Source organism: Dermacentor variabilis, chromosome 4, assembly GCF_050947875.1.
Source record: "Dermacentor variabilis isolate Ectoservices chromosome 4, ASM5094787v1, whole genome shotgun sequence".
In the NCBI taxonomy this organism is placed as follows: Eukaryota; Metazoa; Arthropoda; class Arachnida; order Ixodida; family Ixodidae; genus Dermacentor; species Dermacentor variabilis.
In genome coordinates, this window is record NC_134571.1 from 30158204 (window position 1) to 30172954 (window position 14751).

General features: G+C 41.2%; 1 protein-coding gene across 1 annotated transcript; it reads right to left on the bottom strand.

The window, feature by feature from the left end:
- Positions 1–3299: 3299 nt before the first annotated feature.
- On the bottom strand, positions 3300–14599 carry LOC142578864 (E3 ubiquitin ligase Rnf121). The gene is made up of 8 exons (XM_075688516.1): positions 14477–14599; positions 13956–13996; positions 13378–13519; positions 12472–12665; positions 11082–11271; positions 9897–10030; positions 6811–6912; positions 3300–3570 (listed from the first exon to the last, which is right to left on the bottom strand). The coding sequence occupies exons 1-8, from the start codon at positions 14522–14524 to the stop codon at positions 3450–3452; spliced, it is 972 nt and encodes a 323-aa protein (XP_075544631.1). The 5' UTR covers positions 14525–14599; the 3' UTR covers positions 3300–3449.
- Positions 14600–14751: the final 152 nt, after the last annotated feature.

The window sequence follows — 14751 nt, forward strand, 5'->3', positions numbered from 1 at the left end:
GTTTCTAATGAGTTTTCGAAAATGGCACAAAGAGGAAATTGCCAGACCAGATCGGCGCATGTATAAATTTAGGGGTGGCACTTGACAACACCATCTCTTTAATGTCACTTCCGTCTGTCTGGTTTTGCAAAATTTCCTGTTCCAAGGGAATTGTAAGTGGTGTAGTCCCAAGGATGACGTTAGATTTGATTTGGATGTTAAAAGGATGTATCTTCTAAACCTGACAAGGCCACTGATAGAGAAGCCTTGGCCAACCTGTCTGCCGCTTCATTCATAAATGGACCTTGGTGCTTAGGTACCAATATTAATAATAAACCTCGCAAATGACTTGGAGCCAGTGAGTGTAAAGTCTTTAATATATCCAACTCGCCGGAAGCAGTAAGTGAGGTGTGCAGCGATAAAGAGTCTGTGATGATTACCGAGGTTGCCGTGGAAGCTTGTAGCTTACGTAAAGCTAGGAACACCTAGGAATTCCGCTAGGAATATTGAAGTTGGGAAGCCGAATAGAAAAAGACCAATCCAATGATGATGAAAAAATTCCAACTCCAGCCTTTTCCTTATTCTGCAAAGCATCTGTTGCTATAATTACATTTGTGTGGAGCTGATTCAAGTGATCCTGGAGTAAGCCGTTAAGAATATACGAGGAAAGCTGCTTTGCATTGGTGGGGTATATGTCATCATAAGTAACCAATGAATTTGAGATGCTGTTTATCGTGATTACATCATTTATATGTACATATCGTGGACTCAATAACGATTGTTATAATCATTTGTGGCGTGTGAAACCGGCATGTGAAACCAACTGGGACCTTCTCAGTGGGGATTCATAGAGCCTTATGAATGTTTGAATGGTGAGCAATTTAAATCTCATTTTAAGGGAAGATATTCATAATTCCTTGTAGAGCCCAGTGTTTGCTACAAACTTTGGTAGCTCCAGACATAAGCGAACCGCTTTTCGTTCAAGCAAAAGTAGTGGACATAGCTTATTAGCAAAAGCACCGGAGAATAACACAGCCGAACTCTAATATAGGTCGAATACAAATGTGGTAAATCATTATTAGTGTGTCTTTGCACATGCTCCACTGATTATCTCAAATCCTTCTTAATATCCCTATTGCACGGGGAGCTTTTGAAGTTATATGTTCAATATGATGACGCCAGTTAACATTTCCATCATAAAGAATTACTTGACTCTCTCCACTTGTGGAATAGTGCAATGGCGGTATGAAAGGGATATAACTGGTTCTTGTAGAGGGCAGGCAAGAACAGCACTCTTATTTAAGGGACAAGCGGATACTGTCCAGCCATGCTTCTAACTCGCATAAGTATTCCTGCAATCACTTGTACAGTGACTGAATATCACTTGCCGAAGCAAAAGAACACTATATCAGTGTAAACGTACATGCTTACATTCTGATAAGGAATGGAGCTGAGTAAGGTGTTAAACAACAGTGGGAATAAAACTGCACCTTGGGGAACCCTGCACGTTTGTCTGAATTTGCTCAATGAAACCCCACTATGTGCACAGTAAAACACCCTGCCCTGCAAGAACTCGGCAGTCCACGTTACAAAGTATTCAGGTAATCCAATATCCTGCATCCTCTTATTAATATATGATATTCCACACTATCGTATGCTTTAGAAATGTCTAGCGTAACTATGTACATTGTTTTTGGCTACGAGCCAACTGAATTCGGCTCTCTAGGCCGACTGTGCCTGGTCTAAATCCAATCTGACACGGTCTCAATAATTCTCTTTTGGTCACAAACTTAATGATATGTGTGTAATAATCTATTAATTTTATGAAATTTGATGTAAGAGAAATAGGCCGAATATTGTCTAGAACATACCTTTTGGTTTGGTCTTTCAGCAGTGAAATCACCTTCGAGATTCTCCACGCAGGAGGTATGCATGCATACTGTATAGAGTAACTTACGGCATCTAACAAGCCATTAGGAGCGACGTCGGAGAAGTTTAATTATCTTAGTAGCGAGTCCATCAAGATCTGGGGCTGCAGCTGGTGAAAATGAAACAGCTTGGGACAATTCTGATATAGAAATCTCTTCGAAATCTTTTGGTGTGCACTGTTTATAAGGAGAGGAGGGAAGAGAGGTAGCGAATCGGATCTCCAATCCTCTCGCAATTACGTCTAGAGTCAGTTTTTTCCCTGGTGATTAAAATGATTCACTCCAAGTTCAAGGGGCGCGGAATCATTTTTTGGGATCTTAAAAACCGAAATAATGCATGCTTATTTGATTTCAAAAGAAAATCATAATGGCGGATATTGTAATAATCTTTTGTCTTAGATACTGTTCTTTTAAATATTCCAGCAATAAATTTACAGTTGCTCCAGTTTTTAGGGGATTGGTTACGCATGAGTTGTTTCCATATGCCTTTAAGTCGCTTGTAGTCCCGCAAGCCGGTTGGACTATCAGCCTTGTGACTGGCGTCTACGTTTGCCGTAACTGGGCATTTCCATAAAGAATAATCTGTGTATGGACAAACTAAAGCTTTTTAGTATTCGGCAAAATGAATATTTCCCACTCAGCACATAGCTATTGTATTCTGCAGAGCCTCAATGTCAGCCACTATAATCATCACATTACCGTGCGCATCGAGCGGCACACGCAGCTAAAACATCTTTGGTCATCGCAGTAGGTTAGTACGGAACGGTAACATCATACCATATACCGCACTTACCATACGGTAATACGGCACTGCTAAAACTCTCTGTTGTCAAAATGTTCCACACAGTGATCTTTTCTGCACAATAGGCGCTGCTCAGGCTGCTCGCGATCACTGCGTGTAAAATTTTGCCTTTAGGGTGCTGTCTCCTAAAGGAAGTGCAACCGGAAAGTGCAATGGAACAAACTGTGGGGCGCCAAAAAACTTCATTATGACGCCAGGTAGACAGGCTTCCTGCCGAAAGATAATCAATTGAAATTGCAAACAAAAAGATAGCTATGCATCTGTGTACCACATCAATAGCGTAGCGTGGCCAACAAGGTGCGTACATGGGAAAAAAGGGAAGCAGTCTTTACGCAAGAATATATGATAAATTGCTTGCTTTAAGTTAAACCATTTCTGGCATCCAATCTCTGACGGAATGGGGCAATGGCAACAGCAAGAGGTAAAAAAAATTTTTTCCACATGCCAGCTGACTATGATGGCTAAGAGAAAAAGCTGAATAGTTGGATGCTAAACATTACTAGCACAAATTGCTTTGTCCAAATATTCTTATGCTCACCAGCACAAAAGTTCGCACAGGCATTTCCAAAACAAAGCAGCCAGAGTCAAAATAAACAAAAAATTCATATTTTAATGTACTGTTTGATCAGTTCAACAAATATACAGCTGTCTTCTATACAAAAGAGCAGAGAGAGAGAATGAGAAAAAAATTCAATGTGAGATGAATGTTCTGTGTGCGTGTTAGTGAGGTGAATGCATGATCACTCTAGTCCCAGCATTTGATTCAAAAATTGCACACCCATGATGATCACAGGCTGCCACACCACAAGATAGCGAATAAAGTCCAAGAAGTTTCCATACAGGATGTGTGGCTTCTCCCAGCTGCATTGTGGAGTAGGAACATGACTGTTAAGGAACTCACAAAACAGCCAAGCACAAAGGTGATCTCAAACTAACTGATCAGATGAAAAGCACTTAATATGTAGGCCTAGCAGAACATATTAAGAGTAGAACCTCTGCAAGGTATGGGTACATCAGCAAAATTTAGTCCTAATCAACCTAAATGCACATATGAAATATTAAACTTATATGAGTATTCAATATTCCAAATGCTAAGCTTAATAATAAATCCTTGCCATTTTGCTGATATCTCAAACACATTGAACCTTTCTTTTATATATTCAGCAATAGCCAAATACAGAGAGCAACTAATTTTATTAGCAAGTATACAGCAAGAATCTGTTGAAGCGGTGTGACTGCATGAGGTTTATATGGAGCGTGATCAGAGACCTTTCGAAATGCACATTCAATTTACAGTTTCACCTCACACAATTGGCCTAGGCCATGCGGAGTTGTCAGCCACACTCGACGTGGCTTAGGCCAATCGCATTAGGCAAAGCAGAACTCAAACTAAACATCCATTTCGAACAACAATCTCTGATCGCGCCCCTGGTACCAGTTAGAATTATATTCAGCTACATTAGTAAAGCAGTCATAATTAGTTAAGGATGGCAAGTGATAATTTGGACATGCTCAATTATCTGGACAGCTTCACAGCACCACTACTGGCCCGATAAACTTTATGTATAAAGAAAACCATGGACATGTTACAGTGCGGCATTCAATAATTCAGTCCACCTGCATGACAGTATACTAATTTGGCTACCAGGTCTAGCACAAATAGCGATACTTTTGATTTTGATACATTACTGGCATGGTCATCAGCCATGTCACCACTGCCTCCTCGAAACCAAGTCTAGTGAATCCTACATTCTTCAAAAAGTTTACACCCTTTGGGTCGTATCTTGTCCCACAACAATAATCGTCATCTGTCTTCCCTGCATTTCCTTTCTATAATGCTGCGAGCCCAGTACTTCCAAGTAACGAACAGCTTGCGCATTATCAGTGTGACACAGCATTCTCCACAGGAAAGTAGCGAAATCATGCTGTCATAAGGCACAAGCAAGCTTTGACGACCAGATTTTGAAGTTGAGGAAGGCTGGCTTTCCTTGCTTGGTTTTAAGCGCAGTTTCAGAGGCGTTATTGAAAAAACTGAAAAAAGAAAGAAGAAGAAGTGAAGAAGGTCAAACAGTCGAAAAGAAAGCTAAAGCGGTGGCGATACCATATTCTTATAAAGTGGCGCATAATCTGAAACATGTCGCCGTGAAATACAAAATTCCTGTGGTTTTTTTCCGCGCCGCGAAAACTTGCTACTTTGTGCCGCCTGATTGGTGCCGCCTGACTCTAATGACTCTAAAGAAGTAGGGTGTTCTATTAAACATACGAACCCTTTTGTTAAGTGTGAAGAAGGGGTAGTATACCACATACCAATGAAGTGTGGAAAAGAGTATATCGGCCAAACTGGCCGATGTATTAATGAACGCCTGCGGGAGCATAAGCTTTCATTGAAAAATGGATATGGTTCAAACCTGCCGCTTCATTGTAAGGCCTGCGGGAATGAGAATGAACAAGTATGTAAAGCAAGGCTTCATGATATGACAACCATTTATAAAAGTAAAGATTCTGTTACGCGTGAATTGTTGGAGGCCAACGAGATTAAGAAAAGAGGGGACAACTGTGTCAGTACCCCGTCTTTGAATATATACACAAATGAAAGCCTGTTTTTAGATAAGCTTTAGATTTAGATTAAGCGTGATTCCCTTCATATATATCTTCAGTGTTCTCGCACGTGCGCATTCACATATTCAGTGTCCCTCTTTTTTCGTTCCCCTCTCCTCATGGCTATATAATCAGCCACCTGTGATTTCAATAAACAGTTGCAAGTAGCGCCTTGTCCTGTCTGTATTTCTTCTTGTGTGTCGTCACTATTGGCGTTTCACCTATTGAAAGTAGCGAGCGATGAGTTTTCAAGAAAGGAAATGCAAGAAAGGCAAGTGGCGATTATTGTTGTGGGACAAGATAAGACCCAAAGGGTGTAACTTATTTAAGAGTGCAGTCGAAATAATAGACACTAGCCCTGCCCAAATCCAAGACAAGCCAAGCCATTGGGTTGCAAAGGCTGCAATTGAGGTTCATCATACAAAAAATTTTTAGCACACAATGTGTGTTCATTTGCCTACTGGCATGGTCCTGTGCAACTTCTACACGCAGTTTCAAGCGGTGCCAACTCGACCCTCAATGTCCATGCTGACGAGGGTGGCGATTCAGTGAACGAAGAGCCAGACAATGACTGTTGCGCAGAAACCCACAAATGTTTGGCTATCCCAGCACAGTCCCCTTTTTTTAAGTTTCAGTGTATGCACTGACTTTACTTTAGTCTACCTGTAGCAACAGCACCATAAAAGATACAGATTGTCCAGGTCGCAGGCAAACGTACCGGAATGCAACAACATGTTGACAAGCCTGTATTCTCAGACGATCATTCTCGAAAATGCTTTCACTTTTGCAATATTTCGAAGACTACCCGGATGCGTCGATGATCGACAGCCATACTGGCGCTGTGGAAAGACAGTGCATTTGGCACTGTGCCAAGAATGTCATCGCTCATAGATGACGATGTGTCTGGCACTAGTCGCACAAGATCTCGCAAAACTGAAGGTATAACAAAAGTGACAATCTGAGAATACAGGACATCTTTTTTTGTTGTTGTTGTTGCTTGTGGAATAAATTCAGTAAACTTCTGGCGAATTCCTATGCTTTGGAATCCCAATTATTCAAACTTCTAGGCAGTCATCATTGATTCTAAATTAACAGTTGACAACTATACAGTTAGCTTAAGAGCTCCATAGTCTTCAAGGTGGAGAAAGCTCATGCTGAGAGAAAAGTGGGAATATTGCAAAAACATGTGTGATGCAGTGACAACAACAGCGAGTGCAATATTACATTTCCAAATACTACACTTCTTCAGGCAGCATTGGTCGCAGAAAATATTAAGTGGCAAACGAACAATGAGCATCACTATCTATCCATATGAAGTACTACAGAGGGGCTCAGATAAGCTGAGTAAATGCACACAGATGCATTTGCCTTTCTTGTCCTTTGTGAAATGCCATCTCCACAGCTGGGAATGAGTGAGATAATCACAATCACACCAAGGAACAGTTATCAAGTACATGCTTACTGCGCATACCCGATGTCCAACAAAAAATGTAAAAAGGATACGGGTTGCAAAAGATGCGCTTTAAGTCCACTTTCTCCTTGCAGTAGGGGCAGGTCTGCTTCTTTCCAACAATGCACCACCCCCTGATGCAGAATTCATGAAATCTGTCATATTGAAGTGCATCCAAAGTCAAGGCAAACCAGCAAGTTTAATTGCATTATAACTAGTACTGTTAACCCTGCTGCCAATGTATGCTTTGATACTTGATTTGCAATGTTTCAATACAGAGAAAATGCAAGTCAATATCACTGTAAAAGAAAGCACCAAAACAGATTTCTAAGTGACACACCTGCAATATCCAACTACGTGAACATACATCTTGTACTCCTTGAGCACCCAGAAAGAAAGATTAATTGCTTAATTATATGAGAAATATGTGATAAAAGGAATGTGGATTCTCTGCGCATAAACTGCAACTGAATCTGTTTATGGTATTACAACGCAGACTTGGCAAAGAACAAGCCAAGACATGCCGGTTTGCACACAAATATTAAAATTAATTTTCCAGACAAAAATACTTGTCAGAGAGAGCTCAATCAGAGTTCTCATTGGTGTGATGAAGTATGAGCACATTAATGGCACTGGTCAGGAAAAGTTCATCCAGGACAGCAACCCAAAGCAGGAGGGATGCACTTCAGCGCATCTCCGGCTGTACGCAACAAGTTGCTCCAATGTAAGTTTACACCAACCCACTGGGCAATGCGAGACACACTCTGCAGAGCACAATGATGTGCCAAGTTCCAGCAGTTCTTACGGAGCAACACACAAACATGTTATATATAAGCCTGTTAATGTGTAGATTGAGCAAGAGATAAATAATGCAAATTGTCCACTGCCTATCGTACTACTTTCTCTGCCTACACCCATTACCCTCATCATAAAAACTCACAGCTTGCTACCACAACTACAGTAGGATACTGCTGATACATATTTTATGGGGCCATATAAAAAGAATATATGGTCCGACAAAACGTAATGTCCGATAATGCTTGCAGCAGCCCAAGTGACGGGACAAAAAGGTACTTCGACATTCTGCTTCATTTGAAGTTTAATAGGAAGCCAACAAACTATTGGAAACAATCTCAGTATAGCTTGTTATTGTGGCCTAGTGGTTCGATTGATTCTTTAACCTGGTTGTAGCTGTGAATCACACTAAATGAAGCTTGTAATTGCCGTCTGAATCTGGGGCCAAATCAATAATAACAGCTTCTTTTCAAGCACTCATAGCCTTCTTTTTTTTTTCACTTTCCATACAGGCTTGTATGTCAAAGCAACTGCACAAGATATTAGAGTTCACAAGACAGCATCTGCAAACAAGGGGTTGAATGACCCTTTGTGCCGTCATCAGCCCCCTCTCGGCTTTCAACTTCAAGAGCTGCTTTAAGATTGTTGGCCAGCAAGAATCTGAACAAAGGCGATGGCAATTCTTCTGCGTCCCACAGCGAGTCCCACAAAGAGGCTGTTTTCAGCACCGATATGCTGCAGTCAACGTGAATGCCACCAATGAACAATGTTGTGCAAGTGGTGGTCCGTAGCAACTTTTACACGTAATAATCAGGAAGAGAAACGCAACAAATGGGAAGATAATATACACTAGCACGACCAGAGCACAAGAGTCAGGAAAGCTAAACGGGAACATATCAACAAGGTTAGACAGTACTGTATCAACGACACAGTAAAACCAGGTTCTACTGCATTCCTTTTGAGACCTTGATCACCAAAAGTCTACATAGTTTCTTTGAACATGTTTGAACACTCCAGCTGGAGCTATAGTGCTCCCAATGAAAGCAAATGAATTTTACAGTAACTCGACTTGAAGTTCAGCAACAGCCTATAATCATAGCAACTAATATGAACCAAAACCGGTAGTGCAATTTATGCGAATATACAAAACGAAAACTAAAATGTAGATCATGGTGATATGCAGTGGGCGGAGCATTGCGAACACTGCCTTGCTCCCATCTTAATCTCTGCAGTATAAGCCGTGAAAGAAGGAGTGGGAGCATCACGGAAGAGATGAACAGCAGTCTTTTAATGCGAATAACTTGGTTTCTATTAAATGCATACTAGTATTTTTTACTGTAAAATATCTAAAATATTGTCATTTAGTGACCCACACATTTCAGAACTTTGTTAAATTCACAACTTCATTAAAGAAAGACTGAATCTGTTCTTTCGACTGTGCAGTTTTCTAAGCAATGTCTAGACCAACGACCAAATTGTATGTCAGCAGTTCAATATGCCTATTGCAAGATAGTATTTTAATGTGGCACCACCAACAACTAGGCTGAACAATATACAATCAGAGGCTTCTTTTTCATTTAATATCCTCATTGAGTGAGCTCAGTGCCACGCTGGTACAACTACTAACAAAGTGCAGCACAAACGGAAGGAACAAGACCACACAGCAGCCACATATTGGAGCATCTGCAGGAGAGAAGTGCAACATGAGGACAAAAACAACAAATAAAGGAGTGACAACATCGGGTATATCGGTGGTTACACTCTGTTATTTCCACAAAGTTAATGATGGTTTCAGTTTTACCGATGCAGCAGCATCAATGGAACAAGGGTTTCATTATATTGCTTCGTTTGATGCAAGCTCGACGCAACTTATGGTCCCCTAAAATATCGTTTTGGAGCAGGATGGTGCAATTAGGTGCTATTGGCACAGCTCTTCCATCACGGCAAGTGTCTAACAGAAAGCAAAACCATGTGAGTAACTTGTTATAAGATAAGCCATTCCGCTCAGTATAGACACAGTATTCATAAAGAAAGGAGTGCACCCAATAACTACCCTTTTCTTACATGCAAGACCAAAACACAGCGGACTGAAAAGTCCGTGGACTACTGCGCAGCTGATATCACACTATGCCATGTCCCAGCAAAGACTAACATAATTGTTGCATCCACGAAAGCCTGTAAGCTTGACCAAGAGATCAAAATAAGATCAAGTAGTAAATGCGATAAGAAACAGAATAAGAAATGGAATAATGGAACAACAAGAGGACAAACACATTTCTTCTAACTAAAAAAAATGCAGACGTATACTTCAACCCTGCACGCCAACACTGCTGCAAAAGGATACATATGCCCACAGGGCAGCTTATACGATTCCTCAACAATTGCATCTGAATTGTCCAGAACGTGTATTTTGTTGCCACACACAGCACAAACATTGGACTCGAGTTGCCTCACGGGAACTCCTGTTGTTGTGTAGTACTGCAAAAGAAAAAAAGGAGTGCACACAAAGCAATCATCGACGTGTAGCCACTTGACATATTTTTTTTATTTTGGCAGAAAGAGTAAGATGTAATCTCTCAAACCTTCATGCAATACATGCCAGCATGTTCTACAGGTGAAGATTACAGTGCTGGCTGCTAAAATATTAGAAGTAAGGTTTATTCATTGCTCTAAATGCAAACGTCCTTTTATGTTTGTAGAGAAAAAAGAACACATACAAGTGCTACTATTGTCTGAGACTGCCCTACAAAATTCCGAATAACAATGAGAAATCCTGTATATAATGTTGGCTTGGGTTGCCATAAAATGCCGTAAAAGCAAAAGGTGCCGTGCCACCTTGACATTTTTAAGCCAGCTACACCCTTGGTACCATAGTACTTAGACAGCCAAAGGCCAAGGCTAATGGTCTACCGCAACACAGACAACAGAAAGGCACATCTGACACACATCTGTTGTCCTTGTTCGGCTTGCGCTACAACAAAATAAGATATGCTGTGCCAACAAGCCCCTATAGCTATCCTCATCGATTACAGCACGAACTCTACGAGACAACTACTGTATAGATTTTTTGCAAAAATGGGCTCAAGTAAGCAAGAAGAACACCACAGAACCTATGGGAGATTAAAAATAGCCTAGCACCAATTTTTTCTGCTACTATGCCATCTCTCTACCAAACATAAAAAGAGAAAGTTCCAAAGAAGTAACCTACCAGCCTAGATCAATACAACATCCTTTCTTTCTTTAGGGTCTTGTTTGAAAAATCTTGATATGCAAGAGTTTCAATGTTTACCTTACTTAAAAATGCAGTTACCATGGCTCGGAACTTTATGCAGAAACTTGTGCTGTGCATAAGAACACCACAGTCACTGAACCACAAGGGAAGATACAGACAGCCAAATACCAAGCAATCCACTAGCAACACATAAGGGACATTCAGCTGCTTCTACGGTGGTTCTGTATGAAAAACTTGGTGTCTTATTTGCACATCTCTTCACTGTACTGACTCTGATATAAACTAGTGCGTACATACCCCAATAGTGCAGGCCATTCGGTCTGTGACGACCTCCGAGACATCCCGACCCAACACACCATAGTACGTGCCATAGAACAGCAGCAGCAGGCCCACATCCATCCAGCTCTGTGGCTTGGCCCGAAACACCACGTTGACTCCAAGCAGTGTCAGCATCACCACGATATAGCCAATCACACAGAGTGCACAGCTGCAGAGGATCACATGGATTCACAACAGCGCTTGCATTACAAAGTAAAGGAGCAACGAAAAAGCCCTCAACACATCAGAGTGGTAGTCCTCAAACCTTAATTCACAGGCAACAACAGTTCATAGGGTGTCCCACGTTTTTGTCTTTAAAGAAGTCACCATATTTTTGCATAACATTGTAGGGGAGTTGACTTCACAAAATCTTGCACGTGGTGAGCAGGCAAGGAATGGCCTATGATGTGTACAAAACACAGTGCAACACATTGTAGCATACCAAGTGTTGTTGCCACAAACCCCTGCCTGGCTCATGTTCAGCCCCATTAGGTGCAGATTCACAAGCCATGTGTACATACCTAGTTCTCTTATGGATTGAGCAATTGATTCACAAGGTTTAACATCCTACAGAAATGCTGGGGCTATGAGAGGTGTCATAGTGAAAGGCTCAGGCTTAATTTTGACCAGCTTGGGTGCTTTAATGTGCATCTTATCTACATCTAAGTAAACAAACAGGCTGCATTTCGGTGCTATCAAAATGTGAACATCGCTGCCAGAAACCAAACCTGCAAATGTGTGCTCAGCAACAGAATGCCAAAGTCACTGAGCAACTGCAGCACCGTCTTCCGATTGTATGATGCAATTTGTGGTTTCAGATGCACTGCACTGGCATGACATGCCTATGTCAACCTTCTCACATTCTACGAAGCAATTCTGAACTTCAGCACACAGCTTGCTTCTTAAGAAGCAGCAACTGTAGCACAACTACCAAACTCAGAAATTGCAAAAGGACCAAACCAAATACAACCAGTGTCCACATATTCAATCGCCTAGAGCTGAGGAAACAGTTTCAAGTTCAACCTGCACGAAGCCTGTCGCCACACTTCTCATATCTCACAAGGGGCCTCAACCTGCCCTTTAATCCTTGACAGTTGAGAATGTATTCTACTTGCAAAGATTTTGATGAACTTCAACTTTGTTGCAGAGCGCAACAGGCAGACAGATATCCCATGCAATTTTATTTCAATTTGTTAGTATGGCTGGCTCCATTTATAGCACTCAAAGTCATCATGTTAACAAGGCACTATCTTAACAGCACAAAGAGAGAAACTGCTTTAGAGCCATGAGTAATCCTGCCTGATGACAAAATGTACAAAATGTACAAAATAAAGTATCCCTACATAGTTGAAAACAAACAACACCATACCTCTGCAAGTATATCACGTAGAACCATTTGTAGACCCAACGAGGCGTGGTCCCAGATATAGGTTTCTGGAGGGCCCAGCTGATAACTATACATGTGCATACAGTAAAAATGGTCCAAATAAACACAAAGCGCCACCAGTGAGAGTGCACCGAGATGCACATTGGTATCAGCCACATCCCAACCATAGTTGCTCTCTGTAAAAAAGAACGGAAAAAAAAAAGAATGTAACAAGCATTCCCACAATCACAGACTTGTACACATAATTCTTGTGACTAGATGTCCTCAAACTAATCTTCCATAGCCATTTTGTCGCCAGCAAATTGACTTCTTTTTGGGCAACAAGAAAAGTGCACAACCTTTGATGCATGGATTCTAATTTACTGGACTTTGAAAACATGGGCCAGTGTAATGTAACGATTCTATCCCAATTTTTTACCTTTTTGCACTTTGTCAAAGGACCAAGCAGTGCCCCACCAGAGTAATGTAATGATTCTATCCGAATTTCTTAGCTTTCTGCACTTTGTCAAAGGACCAAGTTGCGCCCCACCTTCGTTATCAGCCGAATCGGTTGCTCATAAGCAATGGATGATAAGAAAAAAATAGAATCAAACAAAAGAAATCCTTACAGTATACTGGCCCCGATTTCATGAGCCCTGATATCATGAGCCCTGACTTGCGTGAACTGCCCCCAGCAGCAACAGTTCTTAGAAGGGAACGCCACATTCAAAAAATTAAAACCATATAGGTTTAAAAGCACTGAGCCTGCACTCCATTTGCTCAGTTTTGATGGGACGACCTCAGGTAAAACAGCAGGCAAAACCACAAAACATCCTGTTCGTCAGTGACTAGGCTGATGCACTGCAAATACCTAAAGGAAAAAATGCATAGGAAACCACTCGACCATACCTGATATGACTTGAAGTGTATCTTTTTCCATTGTACCAGGAGTATTTGTGCTATGACAACGGATGCTAGGAGAATAAGTATCATGTAGGCATGCATCTTTTCGTGACCTCTGTGCTTCTCGTGCAACCGGGCATGTTCAATCCTTTTGTGATCATGAAAGAAAAAAAAAAAAGATGGCAGGGGACGTGCACAAGAAACACTGAGTCAATAAAACAGCAATGTCTAGCGTCATACACAAAGCTCAGCAACAGTTCTCACAACACTTGCATTTCCATATAAAAATTCGACTCGCGCTAAATATAAAGACGAAAAGCATATGGTTCTTACAAAAGAAATGCTATAAAACAATGTGCACTGATCAGCGACGTCTGTAACGAGATATCCTCAACAGGCAGTTTAAATTATGTAATAAAATCCGTTAAATAATGTCGATGCACAGACAAAATAAATAAAATAAGCACGACAGAAGCTCACAAGAATGTACTGTCGGCATAGTTGATTCATGACCAATAACTTGCAGCGCACGACAATGGAACAAGGGCATACACACACACACTGCTACTAAGATTGCAACTCACCTGGCTCTGTCTTCATCTGGTAATTTCGAAAGGTCTATACTCTGCAAAAATAAAAATATACACCGTCTTTTAAGTACCCTACGCGCTGCCAGCTCAGGTTAATGCAGCACAATACAAACTCACGCGAGTTTTTACGTACTAAGCAGTACAATACAACGCTGACAGCTGGACTTATGTTTCGTTCATGGCTAGGCAAACGCACCTGTGACACAAATTTACACGTTTCTCTTCTGATGACTAAGTCAGAAAATTCATCTCAAGCTTGCCCGATCGGCATTTACATTTACAACGTCTTCGCTCATCGCTTTGTTACCGAGCTCGCAAAGATAAACATGCAATCGTCGGAATGCGTAACAGACGATCTTTAATCTTGTCAACCAATTACCGGTAAAGATCCAGGAAGTTAGAGCGATAATTACACAGTCATTTATCGAATTATATACAGAGGCACTGCTTTAAGCTGAGAAGCAACGCCATCATATTGAGAGCTATTACTAGAGAGAACCGTGCGGACTACTTACATTGTTTAGTATGATATCTAGGCTGATCTCGCCGTGGTGATGTGCCATCTTGAGTGTGGCACCACAACGTGAAGTGAAACTGGCGAAGGCTTGCCATCTACTGCGCTTTTATCTGGGCAAGGTGTCGCTGTAGAGCAGTCACAAAAAGTCGCACTGTTGTCTTGAGCTAAATAAAGGCAAATTAGTGCGCAAATTAAACAACATTATTGCTGATTCAAACATGATGCTCTATGAGTTGGTTTGACTTGTGTAAATTGTTAAACTGGTTAAAGTGT